This window comes from Ascaphus truei, chromosome 8 (genome assembly GCF_040206685.1).
Source record: "Ascaphus truei isolate aAscTru1 chromosome 8, aAscTru1.hap1, whole genome shotgun sequence".
Classification (NCBI taxonomy): domain Eukaryota; kingdom Metazoa; phylum Chordata; class Amphibia; order Anura; family Ascaphidae; genus Ascaphus; species Ascaphus truei.
The window spans coordinates 29745022-29760051 of NC_134490.1; the positions used below are offsets into that span (position 1 = coordinate 29745022).

Consider the following 15030-nt stretch of genomic DNA (forward strand, 5'->3'; position numbering starts at 1 on the left):
ACCAAAAATGATTGCCCTGAAGAGCTTGCACTCGTAGGCCTCGTCCAGGGTGGGTAGAGGTGCGCTGGCGTGCTTTTCCTGGCCGGCTAGGTGCGTGCGCGTGTGGGGGCGCGGCCTCTACGTCACGGAGCTGGTTCGCCCACATTGGGCAAACCGCTCACGTGACGCGCTTGTGAGCGGCAAATTCAAATTTGCTCACTCGGCAAGCGGCTGAGCGCCGAGCAGGCGCGCGCGCCCGCTCTAGCAGGACATGGGCATTGTCGCAACGTGTCTAGCGTGAGCGTGCCCGCCCGCTCAGCGCCACCCTGGACGAGCCCTAATGCCTAACCTGTGTGGCCAATGGAAGTAAAATACTTGCCTTAGGTCAGGAGAACCCCTAGCGGGGGTTACCACGTCAAAGACAAGCTGTGTCAATGCAAAGTTACTCTTCCCTGTGTTTTCTTGTTGTACTCTCCCTTTGTACATGGCCACAGTAAAGATGGGCGATACCAGCAGTGCTCACCTGCTTGTCCAGGAACTCCCTGGTGTCCTTCTCGATGTGGCCCTCGTACAGGTTGGTGGTCATGTTCATCAGGCCGATTTTGGACAAGCCAAAGTCCGTCAGCTTTATGTGTCCCAGGGACGTGATCAGCAAACTGCAGGAGAGGGTGAGACGGCAGGATCACAACCCCCCTCATTTACACGTTATGGTGCAGCCCTGCCATGTCACACCGGGGTCCAAATGTGTGCGCGCATGTATGTGCGTGTAAACAGATGAAGTCTCCGGTTCCGTGGTGCCGCCAGGAACTCTCCGTGGGCAGTGTAGCGGGGGAATTTGTGCCTTCCCGCGGCACGGTTTCACCCGCTATGGGAGAGGGAGAGGGGGAAAGAGAGGGGGAGCAAGAGAGAGGGGGAGAGAGAGAGGAGGAGAGAGAAAGAGAGAGGGGGAGAGAGAGAGGGAGAGATAGAGAGAGAGAGAGAGGGAGAGAGGGGGAGAGAGGGGGAGCAAGAGATAGGGGGAGAGAGAGAGGGGGAGAGAGAGAGGGGGAGAGAGAGGGGGAGAGAGAGACACACACATATATATATATACACAGGGGGTTAATTTAAAGGGTTTTAGGGTAAGGTCTTAGGCTGGGGCCATGGTGCCGCAGACCGTGCGGTTGAGCGATCAGACTGCCTTAAGGCAGTGATCGCGTCCTTGCGGCGTGTGGGTGGAAGCGCGCGTTGTGCAAGAAGTCAGTTGAGGGCGAACCAGCTCCGTGACGCCCCTACGGCGCGTCTCCACTGGCCACAAAACGCACCCACTTCACGCGGGTGACGTCACGGCCGCGCACGCCTCCGCACGGCCGAAGGCTCCATGGCCCCAGCCTTAGGGTAGGGGGTTTTAGGGTAAGGCACTTACCTTAGCGGCGAAGTGGCTGCCGCCGGCGAGGTAAGTCGCAGTGCAGCACCGGCGGTTATTTGGTCACAGCGAAATGGCCACACCAAATGTCCAGGACCCAAGTATGAGTATAAAGGTGGGTTTATAGGAGGGTACTTACTTGTCGGGTTTGAGGTCCCGGTGTACGATTCCGTAGTTGTGAAGATACTCTAGCGCCAGGACGGTTTCTGCAAAGTACATGTGGGTCATGTCCACCGGCAGGGGGCCCATGTTCTTGAGAAGCGTTGCACAGTCGCCTCCTGGAGGACAAGAGAGTCACACGCTTTGGCCAGAGGACGTTGGGAAGATCCAATCTCATTCAGCCCCCCGGTGTCATCGAATGACAGTGATTGGAATCATGGATTAAATCCAGGGCAGCGGATATCCTTCTCACAGACCCCTTTATTGTTATTAATTCTGTTGAAGACCACCCTGCATACTTATATCGTCATTAAAGTGCAGTTCTCCTTGTATATATTTTTTTTTACCAGTTAAATTCCTACACCAAGGGTGGGCAACACCAGTCCTCAAGACCCCCCAACAGGTCAGGTTTTAAGGATATCCCAGCTTCAGCACAGGTGGCTCAATCAGTGAATATAGCCATCAGTGCTGAAGCTGGGATATTCTTAAAACCTGACCTGTTGGGGGGTCTTGAGGACTAGAGATGAGCACCCCTGTCCTACACCATAGTGTCCAATAAGGTGCCCAATTCCATCTTTAGCACCCCTTTGATTTTTACCCTCACATAAAGTAGCTGAACATCTAATTGAATCCCGTCTCTGTATGTCTCCAAAGACGCTAATTAATTGTAAGCTCCACAGGTCATGAACTCCTATCCCCGTGGTTTACTCTTGATGTACTATGCCCTTATCTGCACCATTCTTCACTGTATTTACGTCTGTACAGTGCTGCGCACACCGTTTGTTGATATATAAGAAACAAATATTACGTTGAAGGGTTTCCGCACTGACCTTCCACGTACTCCATCACCATGCAGAGGTGCCGCCGGGTCTCGAAGGAGCAGAACATGCTGACTACAAAGGGGTTCTCGGCAAATGTTAGGATGTCCCTCTCCACGAACACCTGCTGGATCTGATTGCGCAGGATCAGGTTCTGCTTGTTGATCTTCTTCATGGCGAATCGCTCCCGGGTCTCCTTGTGCCTGACCAGATACACAGTGCTGCCAGGAAAGGAGAAATAGGACGCCGCGCTTATAAATAGGCCCAAAAGCCCTAGAGTGTCCACATGGCAACCTCTAATGATATTCCCACCAGCTCCACTTTCCCAGGAACCCTTAGGTACCTACACTCCTCAATATGTTATCTCTTATCCTGAGCTTCTCTGAATAGATTCTCTGAAGTCCCAGTAATGTCAATAAATGGAGGGGCCTTATTGGCCATTTTAATTTTGGTGTTGGTTTTCTTTGTTGTTTTTTTTTTTAAGAGCGTAAACCATACTATTTTAAAAATTGGTGAGTAGGGAAAGAAAAAACTAATTTAAGTGTCAAAACAGATACTTTTGTATGGGGAGGCAAAACTGCACAATAAACCCCGTCACTGCCCAAGGGGCCTGAACGCATTTATTCATTTAGATATTATTGGCTTATGTTGAGATCTTGCAATCTAACCTCCCCAGAGACCAAGAAATGAAGTGACCTGCACAAGATCAAACCGAATCGGGAATGGGATCTGAAGCAGGATATCCCACTACAAAGACCTTGGCCACCAAATCAAGTAGCCTCTCACCTCGATTTGGTGGGTCAATATATCTTTCGGCCATGTACAGTGGGACCTCCCTCATTATGTTGTTACAGAATTTTCTGTAGCACTTTTCAAAGTATATACCGTATATACACACACTCACACCTTTCATCAAGGCAAACGTGAATTTATTGAATCAACATAGCGGTCCTGTCTAGGACCTCTCTCAAAATGTATGTGTACACACACACACACACACACACACACACACACACACACACACACACACACACACACACACACACACACACACACACACACACACACACACACACACACACACACACTTTCCCCTTTGTTTAGTGAAATATTGTAATTACACTATAGAGATGCCTTTAATAGGTAATTATTCTACTTATTTTTATAAGCATAAATAGTTCTATCCTGCTATGTTCCCTTTGACCTATTATGCACCTATCTGTATTTTTCTTCCCTGTATTATGTCCTGTATAATATATCTCTATAACGAACGGCGTATGCTAGGGCTATACAAATAAAACCACTATCAAATCTGCCTCTGTCCTATCTCCCACATCATCCTGAGGCGTACAAGTCACAGGGATCAGTTTAGCACTTTGTAGAACATTGGGTAACCCCGAGGTACTTATACACATGTGGTTACCCCTTTCCTAGAGGTAACGCCACTGCTCTAATCCCACTGATGGCACCTTGTCAAAGTCCCTTTATCGCTCTAGCGCCAGAACTAGATTCTAAGCTCCGTGGGTCAGGGATACGGACTGAAAAAATGTATATGTACAAGTAAAATACAATTACATCAGATCCTCCATATCATATGTGTTTAGCAGTGTTTACCCATAAGCCCCGTTGCTGATTAGCTTGGTGGTTTCAAAATCGCTCTCGCAAGGTTTTCTCCGGGAAGGGGTGGTGGAAACGCACACCTAAAATGAAGGAGAAGTCTGTGTTTCGTTTTGTATGTGCACAGTTCATGTGCTGGATCCCAGCGCACTCTGGCCAGAAAAACAGGTTAATAATTACACAGTTTAAAAGTGGACGATAGCTGCACATTTCTCACTTTGTTAGTGTAACAGAAGGCAGCGTTATGTTTTGAGATGCACAGTTGTGTGAATACCTTAACCCTTCAAAGGCTCATGCATACAGTAGTTACAATAACTTTAGCATTCGCAGCTTAGCACCACTTTTACTCACGTCATGGTAGTCCCCTTGATCCAAATGGAGCGTGGTCTCACTGTCGAAGTGATCCAGCTGAACTATCTCTGCAGAAAAGGACAAGAATCAAAAAAAGGCCTTTTTATTTAGCCATTATCTGGCTTGAAAATACAAGTTTATAGAACAGGTATTCTGCATGTTAAGGCGTTTGTGCTTTTTTGGCAATGTAGAGAATTTAACTAGCCCACCTATGACCAAAATGAACCAGTGACATGTTTAAGGAATTCAATCTGGGCCAATTACATTTGGGCCACTGACTTTTTTTGTTGAAAGTCAGAACTATAAGTTTGTAGTGTAAGCACCATCCATCTCTTATGCGTTAAGGGGGTGGGGAGCCGCATAGAATTTCAGGAACACAGTTTAACCTCTTAGGAATCCAGCTCTAAGGACACCCTACTATCACATTACAAGGTAGGTGCCATAAACATCTGATAGAAAAGGGCATTTCAAATGTGTGCTGAACTCCCCCATTCGTTGGGGCAGAATGGAACATTCTAAAAACTTATTGTGACGGAGAAGAACTGGTGGGTGTATCCACAGCCAATCAGAGCGCTCCATTCCTGAAGATTATAGGGAACATAAGGCTAGGTCCCCAGTGGCCGCGGCTGCATGTGTGACGGTGTGCGCGCCACACACACGGCACAACCCTCTATGGGGCAGTCCCCGGTCAGCGTGTGCGCCGCACACAAGCCGCGATGCGCGACCGCCTTGGCCAAAACACAGTCCTTACCTTCCAGTGGGTCCTTGGCGAGTCCCAGCTGGCTGATAATGTACTGGGGGATGTCCGTCTTTATACCCTGGCCCACTTTAGCATGACCTTCAGCGGCTTCCAGGAGATGATAAAACTGCTCTGGATCAAATTCCTAGATGCACAGAAAGGGCGCAGCGTCAGTAAGAGGATTAAGGGGATTTAAGACAATTCCTGTCAATGAGAGGCAGTAAATTGATGTCCCCAAATCCGGCCCACTTTGGGGTTTTCTGCCCTAAAAACAACTTCATCCTTGTTCTCCATATCTGGCTAAACTGGAGTTTTAAAGCGTCAATCCAATCCAGCAAATTTTTTTTTTGGCACCGGAAGCATGGGGTTCCCCCCGGAGCTGAAATGAATGGGGTTCCGCTCTGGAAACCCCCCGCTTCATTCCTATGGTAAAAAAAATCATTAAATAAAAATCATTGGCTTGGATTGCTCCTTTAAAGCAGCAAATCTGCTTTACTCATGATATAAAACAAAGAAACTTTCTTTTTACCCTTGTAAAGTCCTTTTGCTGCAATTTTTACCAATCCCATAAGCTTTATAACCTGTAGTTGCATTGTGGAATTGCGGAACACTTGCCTACATGGGGAGGCTAACATGAAGGCTCCCATTACACTCAAGAGAACAGGAACGGCCACAGAACAGCTGACGCCAGTGGAATAATAAAACGGGTGAATAATCAGCAAAAAAAAAGAAACAAATTATATTGAAAAAATAGAAGGTTAGAAAAAAAGCTAACCCGTAGCCCTCAGGTTATAATGTATTAACGTCGAGGCCAAAAAGTTCAAAGTATCTCAAAGCCGATGTTTTTAATGAAAGCGGCTGTTGATTAAAAATGAGCAAAATCACTGGCAAACTTCTGCCAGGAGTTTGCAGAATTCGGCTAATCCTGCCAATTTTCTATTACGGTGAAAAAAGAATATATGACGTGAACTTTTTTTAGTGGAAGAATTAAGTTTAAAAAAAAATAATAATTACCTGTATTTACATTATTTGAAACAAGGTGTCCCTTGCAGCTGAACCGTGACACTCCAGAAGGTACAGGCCCCTCCACCCAGGGTTTCTGAGATATTGAATTGTGAAATTCCCAGACAAGAATTCTTGCCTGGGAGTAACAATATGGCCGCTGGGGTCAGCCTCACTCTGCCGGCCAATAGAAAGGTTAGGAGAGTGAAGCCTTTCCTGGTGCTTCAGCTGGACATGTGCTTAGCTCCTTCTTTATCCCCTTTAGGCCACGGCGCAAATGGAGGAGCCAATTGGGGGTTCTGGAGCTTTGAGCGTAGCCATACAGTCCCTGGGCACCCCTAGCTCATACAAGGTTTAAAAAAATAAAACAAAATAATAAGTACTTGATTTTGGGTGCGATTATTTTAAAAGGATATATACAGGCTGCAGATGCATGGTTAGGTTTCTATGATAACAATGAAAAGATCTGCAGCACTCACTATAGTAGTATATAAAGATAGAAAGTTTATCAGTACAGAATAGAGCAACGTTTCGGACCTCCTGGTCCTTTATCGGGTGCTGGCAGGATTTTGGAATCCGGGATAATTTCATTAAAGGTAGTTATCGTGTGGTTGATTTGACCATGTTTTTGTTATGCCGCGTACAGTCTGCGGATGCTTTTTATACAGACCAGGAGTAGGGCATTTGGTAGCTTTACGCATATTGACTTGTTTCATTACCAGACACTCCAGGAGACGCGCGGGACGAGCGATGACCATCAGCAGCTTCCTCACCAGCTGGACAATGAATGTGAACTCTTCACTCTCCGAGCGATCGTACGCCTAAAATAAAGCAAGCAGGCTGTGAATGACCAGATTCCAGCTCTGATCCATATAACCGCTCCCTATAACTCCTCCTATTACTCCATATAACCGCTCCCTATAACTCCTCCTATTGCTCCATATAACCGCTCCCTATAACTTCTCCTATTGCTCCATATAAGCGCTCTCTATAACTCCTCCTATTGTTCTATATAACCTGTCCCTATAACTCCGCCTATTGTTCTATAGAACCACTCCCTCCAACTTCTCCTATTGCTCCCTATAACGTTTCCTACTGCTCCCTAAAACCCCTCATTACAAATCCTCCTGAAGCACTCACGTCCTGCAGCATCTTCTCCAGCTTCTCCTGCAGCTCCACAAAGTAGCGAGAGCTGACAAGCGCCTCCTTGGATTTGTCCAGACAGTCTCGGGCCAGCTCAATGATCTGGTGGTGGATGAAGCCCAGCACCCCGTCGGCCAGCGGCAGCATGCGGCTGGGGCAGTAGTTTGTGATGGTGTCCTGCAGACGCTCCTCCATTTGCGCCGTGGCCTAAAGGGGATAAAGAAGGAGCTAAGCACATGTCCACTCCCCTCTCCCAACTCCTAAGTGAATCCACGGCAGTGATGGCCCTTTCAATCTGCCCCATACAGTAGAACTTATTTTGAACGTGATCGCCACGTGATGCCCTTTAAAGTAAATAACCAACAATGTATTTTTTCTTTCTTAGCGGTTTAATTTTTTTTTTAATTTGAATGTAAAAAGGCCTGAAGCCTGCAGTAGAGTATTCACACGGTAACACCGGTTTATTCTCACTTCTGCAAACTACAAAAGGGCCTTATAAAAAAAATAAATGTCTTATTAATCTTCTGAGAAGGTTATTTGAGGTCTACCAATGTCACCAAGTGAGAGGGGATTAGCAGCCTTATTCATTTAGGCTGTGGGCTCATTTTTTTAATTTTTTTTTAGAAATGCATTAATATCAGTGAGCAGGGAAATAAGATCAAACAGACCGTGTGGGACAAAATATTTAAAAAATAAATATGCAAGGGAAAGTACAATTTTTAATGCCCCACAAAGCAATAAAGTTCTGCTACACCCCAATAAAGAATGTTATCATGTCGGTTAATAATTATATGTTTTTAATAGATCAAGAAAACTCTAAATAATTTAATCTAGCTATACTTCAGGGTTTCCCTCTGTGTGCCGTCATGTTCAGGTTTCTGCGTCTCTCTGCTGTCACCTCCTGTGATGTTATTTATGTCTCTCACTGTGACAGCGCCCACTTGGTGACAGCAGAAAGGGGTGTTTGAAAAGAGCAGGATTTTAATATAAAGGTCTCATGTCAGACAGTGTTTCTGTGGCAGTGATGTATCCCCAGGGTGAGGCTGCGCTTATAGTACCCGGAGATGCAACGTCGCGCCAAAACAAATACATTGGATCCGTCGCATGCGCTTATAGTAAGCGCAACGGAGCTGCAAATTTTTTGGAAGCCATTGAAATTTGATTTTGGGAGAGACAGTCGCCACATGTGACTGTCTCTACGCCAATCACAGAGTGCCTACTGCACTCTGCCCGCCCCCTTCGTGATGTCACTGGCCTTGTCGCCAGCGACGTCGCTTCAAACTAAAGTGCAAATTTCGCCAGTGGCGACGGGTGACGTCATCGGTCGCATCGCCGTCACTATAAACGCGGCCTTAGCTGTATCTCTCCTGCTGGGCCATTTAGTTACATTGTATCTTCCTGTTACCTGGGAAAGAGTTCTGTAAAGTAACACTAAGGTCTTTGACACCTAGAGGTCAGTGAAGGGCGGTGGTGGCAACCTGTTGGGGCAGTCCTAAGTCCACTGCATGCAGGGGGGAGAGCCTGGCAGAGGGAGGGGACCCAGCTGACCTCGGAAGTCAGCCTCAACGGTTGTCCAGGCTCTGCCCTCCGTCAGTGGCCCTGTATTGGAGGATCCATTGCTCGGCTCACCTTGGGGAATCTCTCCTTGTAGACATGGTTCATCATAATTATCTCATTATCAAAGTTTCCTGACGCACGACCCGGGCTGCTAGAGAGAGGGAAAAAAAAAAGTACAATCATCATTAACCGCTGGTCTGTGGGGAGCTAACGAGGAGAGGTAATGAGAAGTATGAAAAGGCTGCAGTAAGGAGGACAAGATAAGAATGATAACATGAGTCAGCAGGGAGCATATACAGAGTAGCATGAATGCTGCAGCGATTCCAGTGATGTGGGCAGCATCAGGCATTTCATATAAGTTGCATAAAGTGGCCATTTAGGAGGCCCTCATCAGTATTATTTTTTCCCAATATGTATCTGGCAAATACACCACAGTGAGTTGAAGTACTTCAAATGGTATTCTCAGACGTCTCAGAGATTTCAAAGGTGCAATTCCCTCAAAAAAATTAGCTAGCTTAGAAATGGTCGCCAGGTGAAGCAGATTTAACAACCTTATTTATTTGTTTGCTAGCTGCTTCTGATTTGATTGCTTCTTTACACAGGCCCGAAGCCTGCAGGAAAGTGTCCACGTGGCAACCCCTGCTGTTTATTCTCCACTGCTCACCAAGCAACACAGAGCTTATTTCCATGCAGACTTCAGAGAGACTTATCAGAGAAACTGTCTTATCCTTTTTCTGATAAGGCTCTTTGAAGTCACTAAGTATGTGCCTGACAGTCACATTCATTTTTCATTTTGGGGTAAATTTTCAGGAACAAACAAACCAAAAACTGTTTAACGCTTTTCCTGCCATAGGGTGAAATATATAGGTTGCACTGTGTGCTCATTTGCATGTCATTTCCCAGAATCCCTTGCTGCAGTGGAAGCACTGTGTGCTGGGCGATAATGGTGAAAGGCAGGGCTGCAGACCTGCCTAAGGCATGCAAATGAGCATACAGTAATATTTCCATCCAGACTGGTGAAGAAATCGTATGTACAGTAAACTGGGAACTTTAATTGGGAGCCCGCTTTTACATGCATTATCCTCCTCCATGTCAATGTACCCTCCCACATTATCAGAAAACCAGCTCATGATCAGGTGAGTGCCTCACGTTATGAGCAGACACCCTGTACCAGTACGATCAGATGACTCGTTATCGTCAGACTCCTTACCTGAGGCTGCGGGATCGGGGGCGCATGCAGGGTGAATGCCTTCCCTCCTCGTCAGTGACGCTCTCGGTGCTGCGGAAGTGTTTGGAGAGGAAGTGCAGCTCATCTGCAGTGGGCTGGAAGGGCAGCTGGTGCAGCCTCTCCTGGGAGGAGGATGAAGACTGCAGAGACACACACACAGGCCCGGTGAAGGCCTCTCTATTCATACACATACGGGCCCGGTGAAGGCCTTTCTATCCATACACATACGGGCCCGGTGAAGGCCTCTCTATCCATACAGACACACACGGGCCTGGTGAAGGCCTCTCTATCCATACAGTTACACACGGGCCCGGTAAAGGCCTCTCTATCCATAAACATACGGCCTGGTGAAGACTTCTCTATCTATAGAAACACGCGCCTGGTGAAGGCCTCTCTATCCATACACACACGGGCTGGTGAAGGTCTCTATCCATACACACGAGACTGGTGAAGGCCTCTCTATTCATAAACCAGCACGGGCCTGATGAAGGCCTTTATATCCATAGACTAGCATAGGCCTGGTGAAGGCCTTTATATCCAGACTAGCATAGGCCTGGTGAAGGCCTTTATATCCATAGACTAGCATAGGCCTGGTGAAGGCCTTTATATCCATAGACTAGCATAGGCCTGGTGAAGGCCTTTATATCCATAGACTAGCATAGGCCTGGTGAAGGCCTTTATATCCATAGATACACACAGACCTGATTAAGGCTTCTCTATCCATAGACACACATGCCTGATGCAGGACGGAAACGTAATACAGTACTGAACTTTTATTAAGCTATTATATATAGAAATACACATTATGTCTCAGAAGAAATGCATCTGTATACACTATGCATAAGTCGAACAAACTGTGTATACATTCTTTTGGAGACAACCTCTATTTACAATTACACGTGCCTGTGTATATATCAGCCTAACCACTTCGACATGCCTCCGACCTCACTACAGATATAGCCAAGAAAGTCACACACTAGTGTAGATAAATATTGTGCATGATGGCTTGATAAATAGGATGGTAGAAATGTGTTACCGAGAGAGTGGAACTTGGGGTGTTGGTTCCATATCCGGAGGAGGGGAGAGAAGCGAGGGACCATCTGCGCCCATCAGCCCTAAAGGGAATTAAAAAAAACACATAAAAAAAAGGTGCAGTTACACTCCTGAAACCTATGATCACTATATGCCTTCAGTTTCTCTTCTCATCAGGATCGCTGCACTTTTATAGAATGGCGGCTGTGGCCATCCAATAGGAAGCCGCAACCTTACCCCTATGATACGGCGACTTCCTATTGGCTCGCAACATTTAGCAGCTATTTTGATTCCCCTATTTGGAGCAAAAACATCAGCAACTAAATCGGTAAGTACCTCGGAAACCGGAGGGTCCCCAGAACAGAATACAGAGCGTACAGCTCTAAAGGACCCCACAGTTTAAATATGGTAAAAGAAACAGTAGGCAGGATTGTTGCCATAATAGACATGCAGTGTACGTACATCATATGGGGGAGGTGGGGGGGGGGGGGGTAGGTAGGAGGAACCCTAGAGCCCTAATGATATACGCTGTACGTCATGGGGTTTTGCTTGTTTTCAAAACTAAAAGGAGGAGGAATAGGGGGGAGGGACTAAACAGAGAGATTTTACCAAAGACCAATAACAGAGCAGCTGGAACATCAGCGTCTGGCACCCTAAATTGCAAGGCAATTGTGTGTGTGTGTGTGTGTGTGTGTGTCTCAATTGCCTACATTTACCCAAAGACAAAACAGGTCACTGACATTAGTTTACTTTGGCCCTAGGAGGGACTGACAGTACAAAAATGAAACACAAATAAAAACAACGTATAACCTGGACCAGAAAATCAAACACAATACCACCGTTTCTAGAACAGCAGAGTACAAAGTAAAGTGTGTTTGGCACCTCTGTCACTAAAGGGGTTAAAAAGTATGTGTGTGTTGGCAAGTGGTACAAGGAATTTAAAGGGTCAAACCCTCCAAGGACCAAAGTGAACTTATGGCAATGACCTGTCTAAAGGGTCGCATCTGATCTGGGCGATTGAGGCCTCTTTTACCAAAATGCAACACCTATTGTCAAATTATTATTTGAGTTACAACGAACACTTGATTTACAGACACGCCACCCTCTACCCCCCTCGTTCTAAGGCCGCGGTGACAGCGATGGCGCGTGCGAAGCAAACAAAAGACCTTACCTCAATGAGGGTGACCATAGTGCGCGCATGCATGAGAGCGACGGCGTGGCCGATTTCTCGCGCGCAACAAAATAATTTGATTTTGACGAGCGACGGCCGGGTCACGTGAACGGTTCAGCCAATGAGTGAAAAAGCTCCGTGACCACATGGCCACGCCTCCCCGTCGTGTCTTCAACCTACGTCACAAATCTCCTCTGCGGCAGGCGCCTGCAACGCCGTGCGCACGCCTAGTACAGCCTCGGCCTGAGGCTCCAAAAAAAGCAGCAGCTAAATATGTGTGAAATCCTATCTGCGATTACCTGTCTGAACGAGGACCATGGCTACAAACAGCAACATTTCCAGCAGCAGCAGCAGGAGAGAGAGAGAAAGGAAAGCCGGAGAACATCGGTAAGAGAGAGAGAACAACAAGATTTCTAAGGTATCTCAGAGAGGTTACAGGGCGCCCGCGGCAGCAGAGGGGCTGAGTATGACAGTACCAGAAGTGCAGATGTAAAATACAAAACCTACCTGCGGGCAAACGGGAAGTTAATGGAAGCGCTGGTGGAGAAATTTCTCGGACTATCCAAAGGACTGCTTCCTGCTATCCATAAAGAACAAAATACATAATAATATATATATATATATATTTTATACACACACACACACATTTAGTTGATTGCACAGAAAAATGAATTAGATGTGGTCACCAAGCCATTTAAAAATATTTATCTTTTTATTTTTGCAGAGAAACCACACCGGGGTGGGGCCCGCAGCCCCTTCTTCATTAGGTGGTGCAGGAGGTGCACGATGTGTGTGTGTGTGAGATAGAGATATACTGTATATATGTGTGTGTGTATACACACACACACACACACACACACACACACACACATATATACACACACACACACACACACACACACACACACACACACACACACAGTATGCCAACCCTCACCTGTCTGTATGCTCATATACACACACACACACACACACAGTATGCCAACACTCACCTGTCTGTATGCTCATATACACACACACACAGTATGCCAACACACACCTGTCTGTATGCTCGTACATATACACACACATATAAATATATATATTATAAACACACATACATCCATATCAGGGGTGGACTAAAATTGTAAAACCTTAGGAGCCAAAGTCTTGTTGAGTGGCGGAGAGCAAGGGGGGGGGGGGGGGGGGGAGTTCTGTCTCCACAAACTCTCTCTGTCAGTGTGTGTGTGTGTCTGTGTGTGTGTGTGTGTGTGTGTATCTGGGACACACACTGACACACAACCTTGAAATCATTGACATCTTTGTCACCCTTGACATCTTTGAGAGCAGGTATGCCCCGCTCCCGCCCCCAGTTCACACGACACACCCCTCCCCCCTCCACACTAAGCCGTTCAAAGCACATCCGATTCGGCTTTTTTTTCATACACAGAAAAAGATGTAAATGTGTATGGATACATACATGCTGTGATATACACATACATGCTGTGATATACACATACATGCTGTGATATACACGTACATGCTGTGATATACACGTACATGCTGTGATATACACATACATGCTGTGATATACACATACATGCGGTGATATACACGTACATGCGGTGATATACACGTACATGCTGTGATATACACGTACATGCTGTGATATACACGTACATGCTGTGATATACACGTACATGCTGTGATATACACGTACATGCTGTGATATACACGTACTTGCTGTGATATACACATACATGTGATATACACATACATGTTGTGATATACACATACATGCTGTGATATACACATACATGCGGTGATATACACATACATGCGGTGATATACACATACATGCGGTGATATACACATACATGCGGTGATATACACATACATGCGGTGATATACACATACATGCGGTGATATACACATACATGCGGTGATATACACATACATGCTGTGATATACACATACATGCTGTGATATACACATACATGCTGTGATATACACATACATGCTGTGATATACACATACATGCTGTGATATACACATACATGCGGTGATATACACATACATGCGGTGATACACACATACATGCTGTGATATACACATACAAGGCAAAACAAGCCTTCGTCTCTTACCTGTGGGCACAGACAGAGGGGAGAGGGGGCGCGAGAGTGTTGGTGAAGGGGACCCCACCACCAGGCTCTTTCTGTTGCTGCTCCTACAGCTGCATAAGGGGAAATAAGAAACAATTTCACTGCATTGCTTATCTTGGCTGATGTAAAGTATACTTCTCCCGTCCCCAACAGGGCAAGAATGATGACCCCCAACCCTTCATTTACCCCACCCGGATAAACACACATTCGGAGCATGACAAATGGGGAATGTGCTACCTTGTGAGCATTTTTATTCAAATGTTTTATTTATTTTTCTGCTCTGCCACATACTTGCTTTTTGACGGAGTATGATTCACAACATTCCCACCTCAGACAGGTCCACAAACCTCCCTTTCCCCATCATCTCTTAGCATACAATGCTTCCACTGCAGCAAGGGATTCTGGGTAATAACATGCAAATGAGCGAGCACTCAGGGTGTCACTTTTTAAAATAGAAATACTAGACATATAGCACTACATAAAATCAGGCCACAGTATCATACTGGTGCCACCTTACCCAGTCCAGAAGTATATGTGAAGTGTATATCAGCACTTCGGAGCAGGGGCTCCTTTTCCTATTGTTTTATGTCTGAAGCGCTTATTCCCATTGTGTTATAATATTGTGTCACGTGTTTTGTAAAGCGCTATGTACCTGGATGGCGCTATACTGTACATAAAGATATACTGTACA

At 46.1% G+C, this 15030-nt stretch overlaps 1 protein-coding gene across 10 annotated transcripts in view; it reads right to left on the reverse strand.

Moving 5' to 3' along the window:
• The window catches only part of MAST3 (microtubule associated serine/threonine kinase 3), a 107729-nt gene that overhangs the window by 20737 nt on the left and 71962 nt on the right, over positions 1-15030 (reverse strand). For 4 of the 10 annotated variants that reach the window (XM_075611076.1, XM_075611068.1, XM_075611072.1 and 1 more), the window contains 14 exons: positions 14322-14410; positions 12706-12778; positions 12498-12518; positions 11032-11110; positions 9978-10135; positions 8840-8918; positions 7208-7417; positions 6787-6888; positions 5078-5210; positions 4327-4394; positions 3973-4058; positions 2371-2579; positions 1521-1659; positions 503-635 (listed from right to left, as the gene is read on the reverse strand). In XM_075611076.1, coding sequence (XP_075467191.1) covers positions 503-635; positions 1521-1659; positions 2371-2579; positions 3973-4058; positions 4327-4394; positions 5078-5210; positions 6787-6888; positions 7208-7417; positions 8840-8918; positions 9978-10135; positions 11032-11110; positions 12498-12518; positions 12706-12778; positions 14322-14410 — 1579 coding nt within the window. The remainder of the gene's footprint in view (positions 1-502; positions 636-1520; positions 1660-2370; positions 2580-3972; positions 4059-4326; positions 4395-5077; positions 5211-6786; positions 6889-7207; positions 7418-8839; positions 8919-9977; positions 10136-11031; positions 11111-12497; positions 12519-12705; positions 12779-14321; positions 14411-15030) is intronic. The other 6 variants (XM_075611069.1, XM_075611075.1, XM_075611073.1 and 3 more) reach the window with 3 other exon arrangements.